General features: G+C 35.9%; 2 protein-coding genes across 2 annotated transcripts in view; one reads left to right on the plus strand and one right to left on the minus strand.

Moving 5' to 3' along the window:
• Positions 1-25: 25 nt before the first annotated feature.
• LOC149136020 (cytochrome b-c1 complex subunit 10-like) lies at positions 26-13157 on the plus strand. The gene is made up of 3 exons (XM_089350611.1): positions 26-3139; positions 7285-7401; positions 13076-13157. Exons 1-3 carry the CDS (start codon positions 3087-3089, stop codon positions 13077-13079), a joined length of 174 nt encoding a protein of 57 aa, XP_089206737.1. The 5' UTR covers positions 26-3086; the 3' UTR covers positions 13080-13157.
• Positions 13158-14106: 949 nt separating this feature from the next.
• Positions 14107-15722, minus strand: part of LOC106881148 (ras-related protein Rab-2) — a 31044-nt gene continuing 29428 nt past the window's right edge. The window contains exon 8 of the mRNA XM_014931431.3: positions 14107-15217. Within this exon, the coding sequence (XP_014786917.1) occupies positions 15122-15217 (96 nt within the window). The 3' untranslated portion in view covers positions 14107-15121. The remainder of the gene's footprint in view (positions 15218-15722) is intronic.

Here is a 15722-nt window from a genome sequence, read left to right on the forward strand (position 1 = left end):
AGTAATGAACTCATTTGCATACAGCCTATCAGAGCTCACTTTGACTTTGTTGTATACAAACAACTACGCAGAGGCAGCCATGCAGATAAGGAAGGATCAGATCCGTTCAGCTCTCAGATTATGCCGAGATGCAAAGCACAACATAACATTCGTGAATGTGTTAAAAACAACCAATCTCTTGGTAAAACACACTCTACTAAGTAAATTCAAGACGAAGAACGGTATTGTAAGTCGACCGATCGCCAAGTTATGCCTGATTTTAGAAGACAAGTAATTAGATTTGCATCTATACCTATTATCGGATGATTTTGTTAGGGTCCCATATGGTGAAGATGTGAATGGGAAAAATATGGGTAGAGGGTGATGTGCGAGCAACCCTGTCCCCTTATTGTTTTACAAATTAAACAACAACATAAATAATTGCGCAGAGCCAGCCATGGTTGAAACAAGAAAAAGAACAACATGCATTATTAGAAGAGAGAAGCATGGTCATTCTGTAGTGAAACCACCTCTCTCACGGTTATTTATTCACAAATGCGAACGTAGCAGGTAACAACTCTTTCCTCTTTTTAGTCACCAGTGGCCACTGGACGACTCATGGAGAATGAAGCCTGGCTGACACTGTCAGCCACTGCGAGACAACGTCGCCCACATCATAACCCTACCATCTCTCTCTCTATACAATTACTACTATAAAAAAGGTACATACAGATACAGGCCTAAATTCTGAACCTTGCATGTTTTATATACTATTACACTGGCCTATGGCAACATAGAATGTAACGGTAAAAATAAATATTTCTTATAAAAAATGTCTTTCATCGTTCAATCCATAACCGTTACAATTAGTAACCTTTCTACTATAACCGTTACAATTCCTTACCCAAGTGATCTTATCTTATCGCCCATCACTTGTTATGCGTTCATAAATTACTTTGATAGTTGAGCTCTGACTGCAAATGAGTTCATAACTGGGTCCAGAACTCTTGTGGGAAAAAAAATTTCGCGGCCCGTACCCTCCCCTGTCGCCGTTAAGTACATTACTGAAACTTCAGCCACCATGACTAAACTTAGGATGAATGCGGGAATGATTTACCGTTGCCTTCTCTAGTCAGGTGGGATTTGAACTCAGAAAGCAGAGAGCAGGAAGCTATACCGTAAAGCATCTCTGCCGACGCGCCAACGATTATGGCTCTATCCCAGTGAAGTGTTTTGTGCAAGAATACAACGCGCGGCCCGATCCGGGTATCGAACCCACGATCGCTCGATCGAGGGTGCAACACTCTAACCACAATCTCTTGCATACATTTTTCTGGTATAAGTAATTCCTTACATACATTTACGTGATCAAGTCAGACCGAGATATCAACATAGTTATCTATACTCTCAAAAATACATTTACAAAATTTCATTTTTTTTTTTAAGAAAAAAAAAAAGCATTTTCCAGAAAGTGATGATGAAACAAGTGCGTCAATCTGTAGCTATGTCAATAACAAGCCACTGAAAAAGTTTACATGGTTCTCGATCTGTTAGAAATATCAACTAAATCATACACCCTGCCGTCATAGAATATTGCTAACACATTAGATGAAGTAGTCCTAGATAAAGTAACCCTAGGAATAAAATGGCTGGAACGCATTTAGCCTTGAAGTAATTGAACCCCTCAAGTTTTTTTTACTTAAGCGTTACTTGTCGATTCTTAGGTTATTGCATTTTCTCAGAGTTAGTCCCTCTTATAGATTCTCGTCGTCTTTCCAATGATTTGACGACCTAATCTTCAGGAAACTCGATTGCGTGGCCAATGTCAGACTCTCCAGCGTCCCGCGACCAGGTTGCTTTGTCAATTTGGTTTGTGGGTCTAGGTTTGTGTAAGTGCTCGTCTCTTATCTTCCTTGTTTTCTTTACTCTATCCACGCTTGCTCCTCTTTGGTAGGTAACATTTCTCCTTTCCAACAGGGAAATGGACGAAGCTCTGTTACAGTGGAGCGAGCTGGGTTTGTCAGTTCCTGATACAGTTGAGAATAGACAGAAGTAGAGAGTATGAGGAAATCTGCGCCACTGTCAATTCTCTCTTTGATCAATCTGATCAATTTTCAAAGTGTCTCCTACTTTCTGCGAAATTATTGGGGGCGGGGGCATTGATGGCCAACATTGGCGGTCTACTCATTCTAGATGGGCTCCGCATCTCCATTGTACTAGAGTGTGAGCCGACGTCTGTAGGGACTGAGATGTCTCTGTGGTAGGCCCCTCGACTCTACAGGCCTTCACGGTTTGTCTTGCCGTCTAAGTCCTTGTCATTTCGCTCGTCGCATCAAGCTAACCTTAATCATTAAGAGGGCCCTGGCTCGGGTTAATATCCCCTTGGTTCTGGAGCCAGCGGGATTATCCAGAAGTTATGGAAAGAGACAAGGTAAGAGGTTAGTGCCTCATCTGGGACGCCACAGTCTGTGACTCCTTTGCTCCCTTCCACATCCTGGATGTTGCGGTAAATGGGAGGGTCACTGCTTCCCTAGCCGAACGGAACAAAGTCCTTAAGTATCGGAACTTTTCCTGTTCCAACACCTTGAACTTTTTGAGTTCAAATTATCCCCAAATCAAATTACTTCCATCCCTCCGGGATCGATAAACCAACTACCAGTGATAATCTTAGTCTTCTATTGTAGGTCTAATCACATCTAGGATACTTTATAAAAAATATTAAATCGACTTAATACTCGACTGGTGTTTGATTTTATCGGACCCGAAAAGACGAGAGACAAATTCGACCGCAGTAATATCTGAACAAAAGTCATAAGGAAATTCTGCAGGTATTTTGTGAAACACTTCAGACGACAATATAAAGCTGGGGCGGCGGGGTGACATCATCATCATCATCGTTTAACGTCCGCTTTCCATGCTAGCATGACATAACAATTCAAAATTAATGCTTTAAATAAAAAAAATAAATTGACTTATTATTTACGAAGAGTGGACGACAGAAGTTATCGCTATTTATCTCCCCTGGCGAACAATCTTCAGCAAGGTGACTGGGAGCTGTGGCTTCTCCATAACATATTCTTTTGGTACAGTTCTCATCCGAAAGTAAAATGCCCCTCGCTCAGTTATTTTCGGGAAAACATGCACAACAGCTTAAAAACGCGTAAGTATATATTATATGCATGTAAATTATATATCTTGAACGAGGTCAATATCTTTTTAATTAGCTTTCTAGGTATGCTTGTTGAAGGTCATACCAAAGAATTTCCTGCTTCTATTCTGTTCGTGATGAATTGCCGATTCTATTCTGTTATGTTGGGGTAGTCCAGAAATCCTTTCAGCATTTAAATGATATACAAAATTAAAATGCTAAAAAGGACTTTCGGATCTTAGTTATGTTATTTCCCTTTGTTTCATCTTGGTCGGTCAAAAGGTTATTACGTTGTTACAGACGAATTTTCGAAAATAGACTAAAATTGTTAGCATAATGTTGTCAAAATGTGTGAAATGAAAATTTTCTACCCGGGAGTTATTGTATATAAGATAAACTTGATTAAATGCCTTTGTGTCTTAGCATAAGAACTAAAAGTATATAGTTAAAAAAATAAAACTAAAAAAAGGGTCTAGCTTTAACTTGATACAATGTGTTTATGGTAAACTAAAAATCAAGCCTCAGTTTATTTCCTTCTCGTAGAATTCTACATCAAAAATTATTTTAAATGAAGTGAATTGTGATTTTTCGATTCCTTTTAGTTACCAGAAGTCTTTTATAGTGAATAGTCAGTGGTTTTATATTTGGCCTTCTTACAGAATCGTCTAGATTTTACAGCCTACTTTGCCAAATGACAATTTGATTTATTTCTGGAAAAAACATGCAGTATAATTTTTATTTATTTATCGAAGTTGCTGAAAAACGATGTTATAGACAGTTCCTTCCCAATGCAAAACGAAACTTGTATTAAGAGATTTTTCAGTCGGACAAAATGAGGGTAGGAACAATTGGCGGTTTATTAGGTTGTCACAGAGTTTTGTGAGTGTGTCGTACCACTCCTCTACAAACTCACGAGTCTCTGATTCACATATTCATAAGGAAAATAGTATTTTTGCTGAGAGAAGATACGTACCACTCGTCATTTTATCGTTTCGCTCCGAAGTCAACTTTGATTGAACAGACCTATAATCAAAGGTGTTGCAGTCGTAACCACCCAATCTTTCTGTAGATGTCTTTCTCTTTTTACAACGATTTTAGAAGATTTAGCAGTTATATCTAGCAGGTCAAACGATCATGCAGAGGTTCTCCATTGAATGAATCCGCGTTTTTGAGCTATCGTGAGGCTGAGAAACAGATGCAGTTATTGTTAAACCATTTACGGTTTAGTTCTAAGTCAGTGCTGATAGAATGTTGATATTAGTAGGGACGCATCCGAATCTAATGCATTCTCCCTTATCTCCAAAAAATGTATATCTCTTTGCGTAAGTAAAAATGTTATCCCGATAAGAGAGGACAAAGATTGTCTTTTATATTTTACTCGTGTCAGTCACCGGACTGCGTCCTTGCTGGGGCACCACCTTCGAGGGTTTAGTCGAACAAATAAACCTAATACTTTTTTCTTTTTAAGTTTGGTTCTTATTGCATTGAACTCTTTCATCGAACCTCTAAATTACGTGGATGTAAACAAACCAACACTGGTTGTGGAGGGAACAAAGTCGCGCGCGCGAGCACGATGGGATCCCATACAGTTTCCATCTACCAAATTCATTCACAATGCATTCGTCAACTCCGGGTTTATAATAGAAGACACTTGGTCAAGGTGCCATGCAGTGTTCTGAACCACTGTCATAGATATCTGTTTGTAATGGATTGGGTTCTGAAGAACATTTAAGAAAATAATAAAATACTCGTGAAAAGGAATGAATATGAGAAATATCAGGTTAAAGAAATTAGTTGATTTATTTATTTTTTTTTTCTTTGTGAACCTCTTTACTAATGTAAGAAAAGACTATTAAGTAGATCTTATAAAGAATCCTGAAAGTATCCAGTAATATATATTAGTTATTCAGAGGAGAAATAGTCCTCATGACTTTTGCACCCTGCTTCCTTGGTTAGTAAGATCAGTATTGCTTAAGTTCAGTTAAACCCTTTTGTTACTATATTCCTGTTAAAACATACTGTTTTTGCTTCAATTGATTTTGATAATAATAAAGAATTTGTAAAATAACTGTCATTAATAAGCTGATGTTTGGAACATATGTTAACATGAGATTTTGCTGTAAGTTTTTAATTTAGCTCACTTTAAAGCAAGAAGTTTGTATCATAGAATCAGGTTTGGTCTCAGGCTGGTTGGTATCAAAAGGATTCAAGAACATATGTAGCTTAACAGTGCTTGAGAAATGTAAGAGGAATTTGAAACTCATCTTCCCAAACAAGGTAACAATTACATCACTCCAACCAGACATGTTTTTGCTCTCTCAGAGTGTAAAAAGAATCATCATGGTCAAACTTAGTGTCTCTGGAGGACAGACTCAACATTTCTTACCAGCTTAAAGACAACCGAATATCAGTATGTGATTAACAAGGCACTTGTGGAATTGCAAGCAACTTCATTCCCTACTGAAGTTGGCTTACTGTAACTTTCCAGCAGATTGGTGCGCTTTTTCCTGTAGTGTCTGGAACCCAGACAACTGAAGCAAACCACCAAGGAGATAAGCATGACAGCTAAACCCAGCTGAAGTTGGCTGTGATTGACAAGAGACTATGTGTGGAACGCTTCTGCAGGCAAAGACTGATTTAGTCCTCACTGCCCGACTCGAGTAAAGCATATAGGCTAAGGAGTGAAAGGCTTGTGACCCTAATTTAACTACTGATGATAAAGAAGGGATTCTGACATTGCAGTTGATTCATAGGTGGAGTTTACAGTACCTCTTCTGTAGTTTCTACATGGGATTAAGCAACTCCAGTGATTTATCTGGATGGTGAGAGAAAGTGAAATGAAAGGAAGAGATACAAATGGTCTAGTGGTTTAACTGGAAGGACTATGCAGTTGGTTCAGAAAAACAGAGGTATTGTGTGTGAAGTTACCATAGGAGATCATCAGATATTGTAAAGTCTTATTTGCAGCAATTTTGAGAATTTTAGTCATGATGCTCCTCTCTAGAAAGGGTAAAGTACAAGACTGTTTCCTTGGTATATGTGGTAATTGTCTTTGTGTTGTTGATGGGGTTTAAGTTGTTATGTGCTCATTGCTGAATATTTTTGTAGCCTCTGATCATGTTCTAAGTATATTCTCCCCAATTCTTGCCTTAGATAACCTTCAGAAGAAGAAAAAATTTTTAAACCTATCCCTAGTGCTCTCATCTATATGTGTGTGTGTGTATATATATATATACACACACACATGGAATCTTCTCATCTCACACTACCAGTCACATGTAAATCTTTTCAAAGACTCCAAATGCATTCTCAACATTTTGCTTCTCTCTCTCCCTCTCTCTCTCACACACACGAGAAATGGAGAGGCACTTTAATTATTTTAAAAACATATTTTGAGATTTCAATCTGGAGATCTTCAGATAGATCTATAGAAGAAACATGACCCATTCTGAAGAGCAACTTTTTTGACCTTCCAAAATCTTCAAAGACGATGAAAAAAAACGTTATGTTTATGATAGTTTAAGGTAATAAAAAATGAGATGCTTGTATAATTCTACGAAAAAATTGACCGTCACAAGCAATTGCCACTAGATTTTTGTTTTCTTCCTTCACCTAAAATGGAAATTTCAATAAAAGTAGTTATGTATAGCTGTCAGTACATCAATCCTTAGCTTCGACATGGCATTTGAGTTATTTCCCTTATTTCAGGGTTTTAAAAAATTTTTTTTTTTATATCGTGCAAATGATATTGGACCAAGATTATTCATAACGTACAAATCTAAATTAACTGATCACCAGACTTGTTCAGACTACCCTATGCTGATGAAGACTTATAGATTGAAACATGCTACTTAACGTCTTAATTTCTTGAAATTATCCCCCTTTCCACTCCGAGAGTCCTTCACAATAGCTACTAGTTGTTGTTCTTTCTCCTGCTAAAAGGAAATGTTTGCAAGTAGTATTTAGTAAATCCATCAACCCTTTTATTTATACAGAAATAGATTTTTTTTATTAAGCTTTGTTTATATATATTGTCATGTTGAAAGAAAGCTAACGTAATGTATTGTGATTTATTGATTGTGCCTTGAACTTAAAAGTCAGTTACTTCTTTTGAAATATCATTCCTTACAAAATGTTTAATCCTTTTTTCATTGTAGAAGTCGATCATTAGGTATATTTGCTGCTACTGGAGGTGTAGCGCTTTTGTATTTTACTGACTGGAAGTTAATACTTCAATATGTCCCAATAATTAAGAGAAAATTCAAAGAAGAAGAGTAAGTCAACATTTTTTCTGTCTTTCTATTTGTTCAATATTATTGATACTAAGATCATTTAATTTGATTTTTTTGTTTTTTCTTGTCAAATGATTTGCAACACGTTTTTTTTTTTCTTTTAATGAATCTGTTGCACTAATATCTGTAACTATGTTTTAACTAGAATTTATAACTGCTGCCTTATCTTTGGAACATATTAATTCCAATGACAAAACTAAACACAACAGTATGCACATATTTAACAAGATATTCTCAGAAAGCCTCTCTAAGAAACACATGTTAAAGATTGCAATAAATAAGAAATATATATATGTGCACAGGTATGGTTATATGATGAAGAAAATGTATTCACAAGTATGTGGTTCTGAGTTTGGTCCCATTGCACAGCACTTTGGACAAGTGTTTTCTACCATAAGCTTTGTGAACTGAATTTGGTAGACAAAATGTAAGGAAGCCTGTCATGTGCATGTTGTCACTTTATATCAGATTGCTCTTAGCTTCATGCTTGAAAGCATTCTTCAGACATGTAGCTGGTAAAAAGATTAGTGCTGAATTATCCAAGAGTACCAAAGTTCTTTCTCCCAACCACTTCTGTCTAAGGGTTATATTTATCATAAATCTATGTGTAAAGTAACTTGATTTAATATAAACAATAAATTTACTCTAATTTTTTAAAGTTCTGTTTATTCATAAAGTTAATTTGTAGGTAATTACACTTGTAAATACAGCACCATAACTATATACATATAGGGTCAACCTAACAAAAACCAAAGTCTTAGTAAGTAGGAAGGCTGTCAAACCACAATCCCCTTCAGGTAGATGGCCCTGCTCGATCTGTAGAAAAGGTGTGGGTAGAAACTCCATACAATGTACCTGGTGTAAGCTATGGACACATAAAAGGTGCAGCAATATCAAAGGAAGGTTAACCAGGAAAATAGTTTTTGTGTGTGGCAGATGCACAGGGGCAATAAACACTGAAGATGTTGAGACAACAGATTCCATCACATGCCAGGGGAGAAGCTAAAAGTAGTTAATGGCTTTTGCTACCTAGGCAACCAAGTCTGTAGTGGGGGTATTTGCTCTGACTTTGTAGCGGCTAGAATAAGGATAGCCTGGGCAAAGTTTAGGGAACTCCTACCTCTGCTGGCAACTAAGGGCCTCTCGTTCAGGCTGAAAGGTAGACTATGATGCATGTGTGCGAACTGCCATGGTGCACGGCAGTGAAACATGGGCCATAACTGCTGAGGACATGCGTAGGCTTGAAAGAAATGGAGCTAGTATGATCCGCTCGATGTGTAATGCCAGTGTGCATACACAACAAAGTGTAAGTGCCCTGAGAGAAGGGCACAAGAAGCATCAAATGTGGTGCAAGAGAGACGACTGCACTGGTATGGTCATGTGTTACGTATGGATGAGGACAGCTGCATGAGGAAGTGTCACTCCCTGACTATGGAAGGAACCTGTGGAAGAAGTAGATCCAGGAAGACATGGGATGAGGTGGTGAAGCATGACCTTCAACCATTGGGCTTCACAGAGGCAATGACAGGAGATATGCTGTGATTGAGAAAACCCAGCACTAAAGTGAGATCACAGCCACGCATGTCCGGCCCAGTTAAGAGTACTCCTGATGTGTTGTGCAATATATGCTTGAGAAGACCTGTTGTGTCAAGTAAAATCAATATTGTAGCTGTGGCCAGTGCTCCCTAACTGACTCCCATGCTGGTGGCACGTAAAAAGCACTATCCAAACGGGATCGCTGCCAGGCCTGCCTGACTGGCTTCTGTGCTGGTGGCACATAAAAAGCACCCACTACACTCTCGCAGTAGTTGGCGTTAGGAAGGGCATCCAGCTGTAGAAACATTGCCAGATCAGACTGGAGCCTGGTCAGCCGCTGGCTCTGTTAAATCGTCCAGTCCATGCCAGCATGGAAAACGATAATGATGATTGCCAATAAAACAGGAAAACTGATGCTTTTGAATGAAGCTCCTTGTCATAGTTCTTTACTGAGTTATCAAGACAATCTTTTGTTATTCTTACCATTCAAAATACAGCAAAATTGGTTGACTTGTAGGAAACTTGTAATTAATGATGTTACTGTTCACCAATTGCAATATATAATATCCAACTATACAACTTTAGTTACTAAAACCTATGAATATTCGTCCTCAGTCACCTGAATTACAACTTCCAACTATGATCACCTCAAACTAACAGCAGAACTGAAGGCAAGCCAATGGCACTATACTGAGAAGATTGACTCAGTGCCACAGACAAGCTACCAAGAAGTTAAGAGCTAATGCTTTGCTCCCCATAGAGATGATGTGAAAGATATGCATTGATATATATATGAAAGATAATGGAAAGTCTAAAACCTAACTTCGGGATTGAAAGCTCTACCAATCACCAAACTAGACACCATTGCATTGTACCAAAGATCCTGTCCTCTCTGTCCAGAGTAAGGACCCAGTACTGTAATGGCTTAGGTTTCAGAGACCTGCAACTTTCCAATATCTTGCCAAAAGGCCCCAGAAATCTACTAGGAGTAGATGTATTTAAAGAATATTTAGACAATTTTCTGAAGTACTAGATGCACCACAACAAGAAATGCAAAGAAGGGCAGCCTTGTCCAACTCACTACTTCACCAGGATTGATTCCAGAGACGGAGCCAGAAAATGGGTCTAAAATAAACAAGCATTAATGCTGAGTGTCCCAGCATAGCTACAGCATGCGGGTTGAAACCAGTAAAAGAATACAAATGACATTAGTTCTAAATACTAACCAGCAAATGCTCTTATTAAACACTTTGCCTAATCCAGTAATCTAAGATTAAAACAACCGTGTTGCATCCATTCCCAAGCATATTATAGAAATAAGTCAAATTCAAGTAACATACAAAACACCTTGGACTTGCAAGGAGTTTCACTTTTCAAATATTCATGCAAACAGTACCAAATCTTCAAGTTATCAAAGGTGGTTTAATTTTAGGCAGATACATGAAAATAGCATTCAGTATTTATAATATGCATTAGGTATAAACAGTAAAAATTGAACTCTAGGAGAAATCATTAAAAAACTGCACACTTCTTGGCAAACTTATTTCATCTGGTGCACTTTGTATTTACTTTTTTCTGACACAATTCACTATTTTTTTCTTTTGATGGGTAGCAAAATCTACTGCTTCACTTTGACAACTTGTAGATTAATGTTTATTATACCTCTTGCTATTTATTAATCTGCTGGTCAATTACGAGATTAAAACTCTGAACTTACAAAAACATTCCATTTTTCCAAACACCAGGTCTCATGCTGAATATAGATGTTAAATGTCGTTTAGCAACTTAACTGCTTGTTTTGTATATATAGAGTAGCTTTAATTATATTACAATCCTTTAGTTAATTTAGAACTATAATATGCTTATTTGAGGCTCAGTATACAATCATCAGAAACATCATTATTGCCAGCAAGCTCTCAACCAAATGCATATCCAATGTAATTTTTATTTTAGCATCCATTGTCCATGCTGGTATCGGTTGGACAGTTTGACTAAGCCCGATAAACTGAGAGACTGCACCAGACTCCAGTCTAATTTGGCATGGTTTCTATAGCTGGATGCCAATTATGTGACACCAGTATCTGCCAGGACGACATTTTCACTTGGCTTGATTGGTCTACTCAAGCACAGCATATTGCCAAAGGTTTTGGTCATGTGTCATTGCTTCTCTGAAGCCATTGTATATTTCATATCCACTTTTCCATGCTTGCATTGGGTCAGATGGCATTTGAGACAGGTTTTTATATGGTCAAGCTCTTTTTTTGCCAACCCTCACTTATTTCCAAGCAAGTTAATATTTGCCCATAACCAGATAATGTTTCCATGTAAGATTATAAATAAACACCACCACCACTTGGACGATGATACTTGTAAACAGCTGCAACACCATATCAAGACAAAAGCACACTCAGATTCAGAATGATGAACTCCACTTACAAGGTTTTGAGATATGTAGTGTTGAATGAAAGCATTGTCAAAGCTTTTATAGTTGGATCCAAATTTCCAGGTTAATATCTAAGTATTTTATCTCACAAGACACTCATTTTCAGTTTTATTTTGCATCTTTAGAGTCTATGTACACACAGAAAGCTATTTAGAAAAGTGGAATGTTTTGCTGTGCATTTGGTCAAGTAAAAACTGGTAGTGGTGGTAATTTTGTCGAAAATATATATATTTTCTGTAATTTAGTCAATAGATTAAAGTGTTCATCTGAAACGAGGTGCAAGATACAATACAAGTCATATACTGAAGATTTTCTTTATTATTTTAATTTCCAATAATTACTTTTGAACTGAGCTTTATTTGAAATAATATAACTGTTATATTTCCCCTTGAGTACTGATTGTCTTGGCAAGGAATGAATATGCTTACTAAATTCTTATATGGGAAAAAGAACTGAATCATCCTTTAAAAAAAAAGGTATGATGAATGAAGTTGGAAATAAACTCTAGTCATTTGTGTTCTCACAGACACCTTTTGAAAAATTTTTTGCTGATTATCATTGTAGTGAGTTATGTCAGGAATTGTTCCATTTTGATAACAATGTTGCAATATTTATATATGTGAGGATAATTTATACATGATATCCATTGCTGAAGATAGGTAATCACTGGTTCAACTTGAATAAGCATAGTTAGTAGGTAAAGACATCATAGCAAGCTGTTTGATAGTTTTTGTAATTTGAAGTGCCGGCCTTTAAACTCTCAAATTCTATATCATATTTGACATTTCTCTTTTATAATTGTAACTTTCTTCTAAAATTGATGTAGTTATGATTAGACTACATATATGGCTTGCTAATGTGGAACACCAATCTAGAAAAAAACTTTTTAATCAGCTATGTAGAATTATGTTCTTTGCACAGTGGCTGTAGTAGTAAGTTCAATATCTTATATTTCACCTTTAATAAACAAATCACAGACCTCTAGATGCTGGTTGGCAGCAATTTCTAGGAACACAACTTGGAATAAAAGTAAATTATATTTATTATTCAGGTAAGCTTTTGACAGTTTAAATTTTATCCAACTGGCTTTAATCTCAAAGAGTCAAGACAAAATTGATTTCATAAGTTGTGAAAATTAAATGTTTTTGGAGAATTACTATTTAAGAGGCACATCTCCATTTTTCATTGCTATACAGCAACACAGAGACCATTTAATTGTTTCTCAGTTGCCTATATAAATATTGAAGAGGTTTTTAAATGCTATTTCCTCATGTTGATGGTAATTAGATTTACATTTGATTTGTTACAACTTATCATTTTTGTAAAAACAGCTCAAGCAATAGCAAGTATTGAGGTAATAAAACAAGAGTTCTAATAGTAGTTTCTTAAAAAAAAAACTTGATTTCAATTTTACCATTAAATTTCAAAGTAAAGCTGGGAAATTTAGAATGAGATTCTATAAAACAGAGCAACAGAACTATGGCTATTAGTGAATTAGTGTTGCTGTCAAATGTCTTTATACTCTTATTGAACTAATTAGGTTTACTATTGTATTACATTAATTTATCAAATAATTACCATGTATTTGTAAATCAAAACAAGTCAGCTTTACTGTTATAAGATCTGGACAAACCAAAATGTGAAACTAAATATTTAAAATTATTTTCTCTTTAACAGGTAAATGTTAGCTGGACAAGAAAATTGTTTGGATATGCAGCTATATAGAAGACTGAAAAATAAAATTAAAAAATGAATTGTATATTGTCTTCATAGTTTTTTTTTTCCTTCACGAGATAAATCTAGTGTCAGTCTTAGTAGTATCTACATATTCTCATTCTAGAACATTGATATATTGTGTCGGCCTCCATTTTTTAAACAATTTACAATGGGCATACATTTTATTCATACAAATAACTTTAAATTGTATATTAAAATAGAGGAAAAGTATACTAAGCTTTTCTATAAACCCTTGAAATACTCATTCCAGCCTGTATTTTTTTTACTGATTTTCAGGGCAATGGAATGCAGTCATGCTGGGCCACTGCCTTCAGAAGTTTTAGTCACAGCCATGCCTATACTTTTATACATCCATGAATTACAACCTCTATCATGTTACAATTTAATATTTTAAATAAAAGCTCCATTGCATGTAAAAATAAAGATTTTGGGATAAAGTGAATCCTGATTCTTCCAATAGAGTTGATAAATTTAAATGCTGAGCAATGCATGTGAGAAATCAAACACTTCAAATTTATTTTGAAAGTTTAACATATAGGCAATCTTTAAAAAGATTAATTTTCAGAGTTAATTCAAAAGTGTGAAACTAAGAAAATTATTAAACTTAATGACTGCTATTTCTTTTTCACTTCCAACTTTGATATGAAAATCTTGATAGGATGGAAAAAAGGAAAGCAATGATTTTTTAAGAAAGCAGGTGTGTCAAATATATTCATAAATGCAAATTAATTTCGTTTGCAATGTCCACTCTTGCATGGGTTGGAACATATATCTCAACTTTTGCAACAGATCTAAAAGACGTTATCAATAACACTATGAAACTGAAATAGCTTAGTTCTTAATTCATTATTGAGAACACTTTAAAATAAAAGCAAGTAATAATCTTCTTGCATGCTACAAGCTAGTTTTTATCATGTCCAAGTTTTTAACTCAACCAGCTAAATCTAACAATGATGGAAAGCAAACCAGACTTCTGTAAACATCCTTTTTATTATTTAGACTACAAAGTGACTTGAGGGAAAAAAGTTTGGAATGTAGCAGGAATTTGTTATTTTAATTAGTTTTTCAAAATTTAACTTAAGCTGATTAATTTGGTAGTAAATCTTGAATGATAGTTGGATGTGTCACTATATTCAAGTAAATATAAAAAGGAGCAAAGCAAAGCAAATAAGAAGAGTAGTTTGGAAGTCACATTGAAATGAAACAAATGTTAAAAACAAAAAAATGGAAGATGTCGGATTTCCAGCTAAATGATATTGATATATACTTATTGAATTAATTTTGACTGTCTGCACTTCTAAGAATGAGAATATGAGCTTGAGATTTATATTTTTGAGATAGAGGAACAGTTTACAGAGGACAATTTATTAAAAATGAAAACAGCAAACTATCTATAAGACAAGCTTTTTTCCTTTTACCATCATGATTTATATACTCATAATTTTACATGGATGAACATACGCACAGAATATATGCATCCAAAATTGACATTAACATGAACAGACATACCCTTTAGAATAGAACTAAATGTGTGTGGTGTGTGTATTTGTATGTGTGTATACAGTCCATTGTAAAATAGTAACAATGTTTGTGTGTGTGTGTGTGTGTGTGTGTTGTGTGGATTGGTGTATTTTTGAAGTTATATGTATGTATAAATACTAAAGAAAGTGCAATTGTTTATCTCTAACCAATGGTTGATTCAAGAAACCTTCCAGGAATGCAAACGTTTAGAGTGTTTAGAAAATAAGTAAAATAGTTCAATTTACTCATAGTTTGCATAAAAATTTGGATATTAAAAAGGTTTCTGAACTTGGCTGAAATTATATTCAGAACAAACTAAGAAAGTTGGAAGAGTGTGGTAGTTGTTGATGTCACACTGTCCCTTAGCATACTTTTGTCTCTTGGCTGGTGGCTTGTCAGCAGCCAAATAGCAAGTTCTGGCATCCTGCTTCCAACGGCTCATTGACACCAACCAATTTTATAAGTTCAACAGCAGTTACTACCACTGGTTCCTCCGCCACCAGCAGAAGGCATGCTGGTGTTGGCATTGGAATGTTGTGGACCAATCTTGATTCCATTTGCCTGTGAAAGAAAAAAAATTTTTTTTAAATCTGAAACTCGTAGAACTTGAATATCAATTCCAAAAAAATCTAATAAAATAATTTGATATCAGTGGTGAAGGACATTAATTCTTATCAAAGGAAGATTATATGTGTTTTTACATTTTATCTTAGATCATTATCATCGTTTAACGTCCGTTTTCCATGCTAGCATGAGCTGGATGGTTGGCTGGAGTCTGGGAAGCCAGGAGGCAGTACCAGGCTCCAGTCTGATCTGGCAGTGTTTCTACAGCTGGATGCCCTTTCTAACACCAACCACTCTGTAAGTGTAGTGGGTGCTTTTTATGTGCCATTGGCACAGGGGCCAGAGGAGGCTGGCAACGGCCACAATCAGTTGGTGCTTTTTACGTGCCACCGGCCACGTTCGGATGGTGCTTTTTATGTGCCACTGCACAGGTAACACAACTACAATCTCCATTTTGACGATATACTTGACTCAATAGATTTCCTCAAGCACAGCAGGTCAC

The sequence above is a fragment of the Octopus bimaculoides genome, chromosome 4, assembly GCF_046866305.1.
Source record: "Octopus bimaculoides isolate indiv1 chromosome 4, ASM4686630v1, whole genome shotgun sequence".
In the NCBI taxonomy this organism is placed as follows: domain Eukaryota; kingdom Metazoa; phylum Mollusca; class Cephalopoda; order Octopoda; family Octopodidae; genus Octopus; species Octopus bimaculoides.

Coding starts and splice junctions, on each gene's coding strand:
- LOC149136020 (XM_089350611.1), top strand. CDS start 3,087: ATGCCCCTCGCTCAGTTATTTTCGGGAAAACATGCACAACAGCTTAAA. Junction 3,140..7,284: donor GCACAACAGCTTAAAAACGC/GTAAGTATATAT, acceptor TTTTCATTGTAG/AAGTCGATCATTAGGTATAT.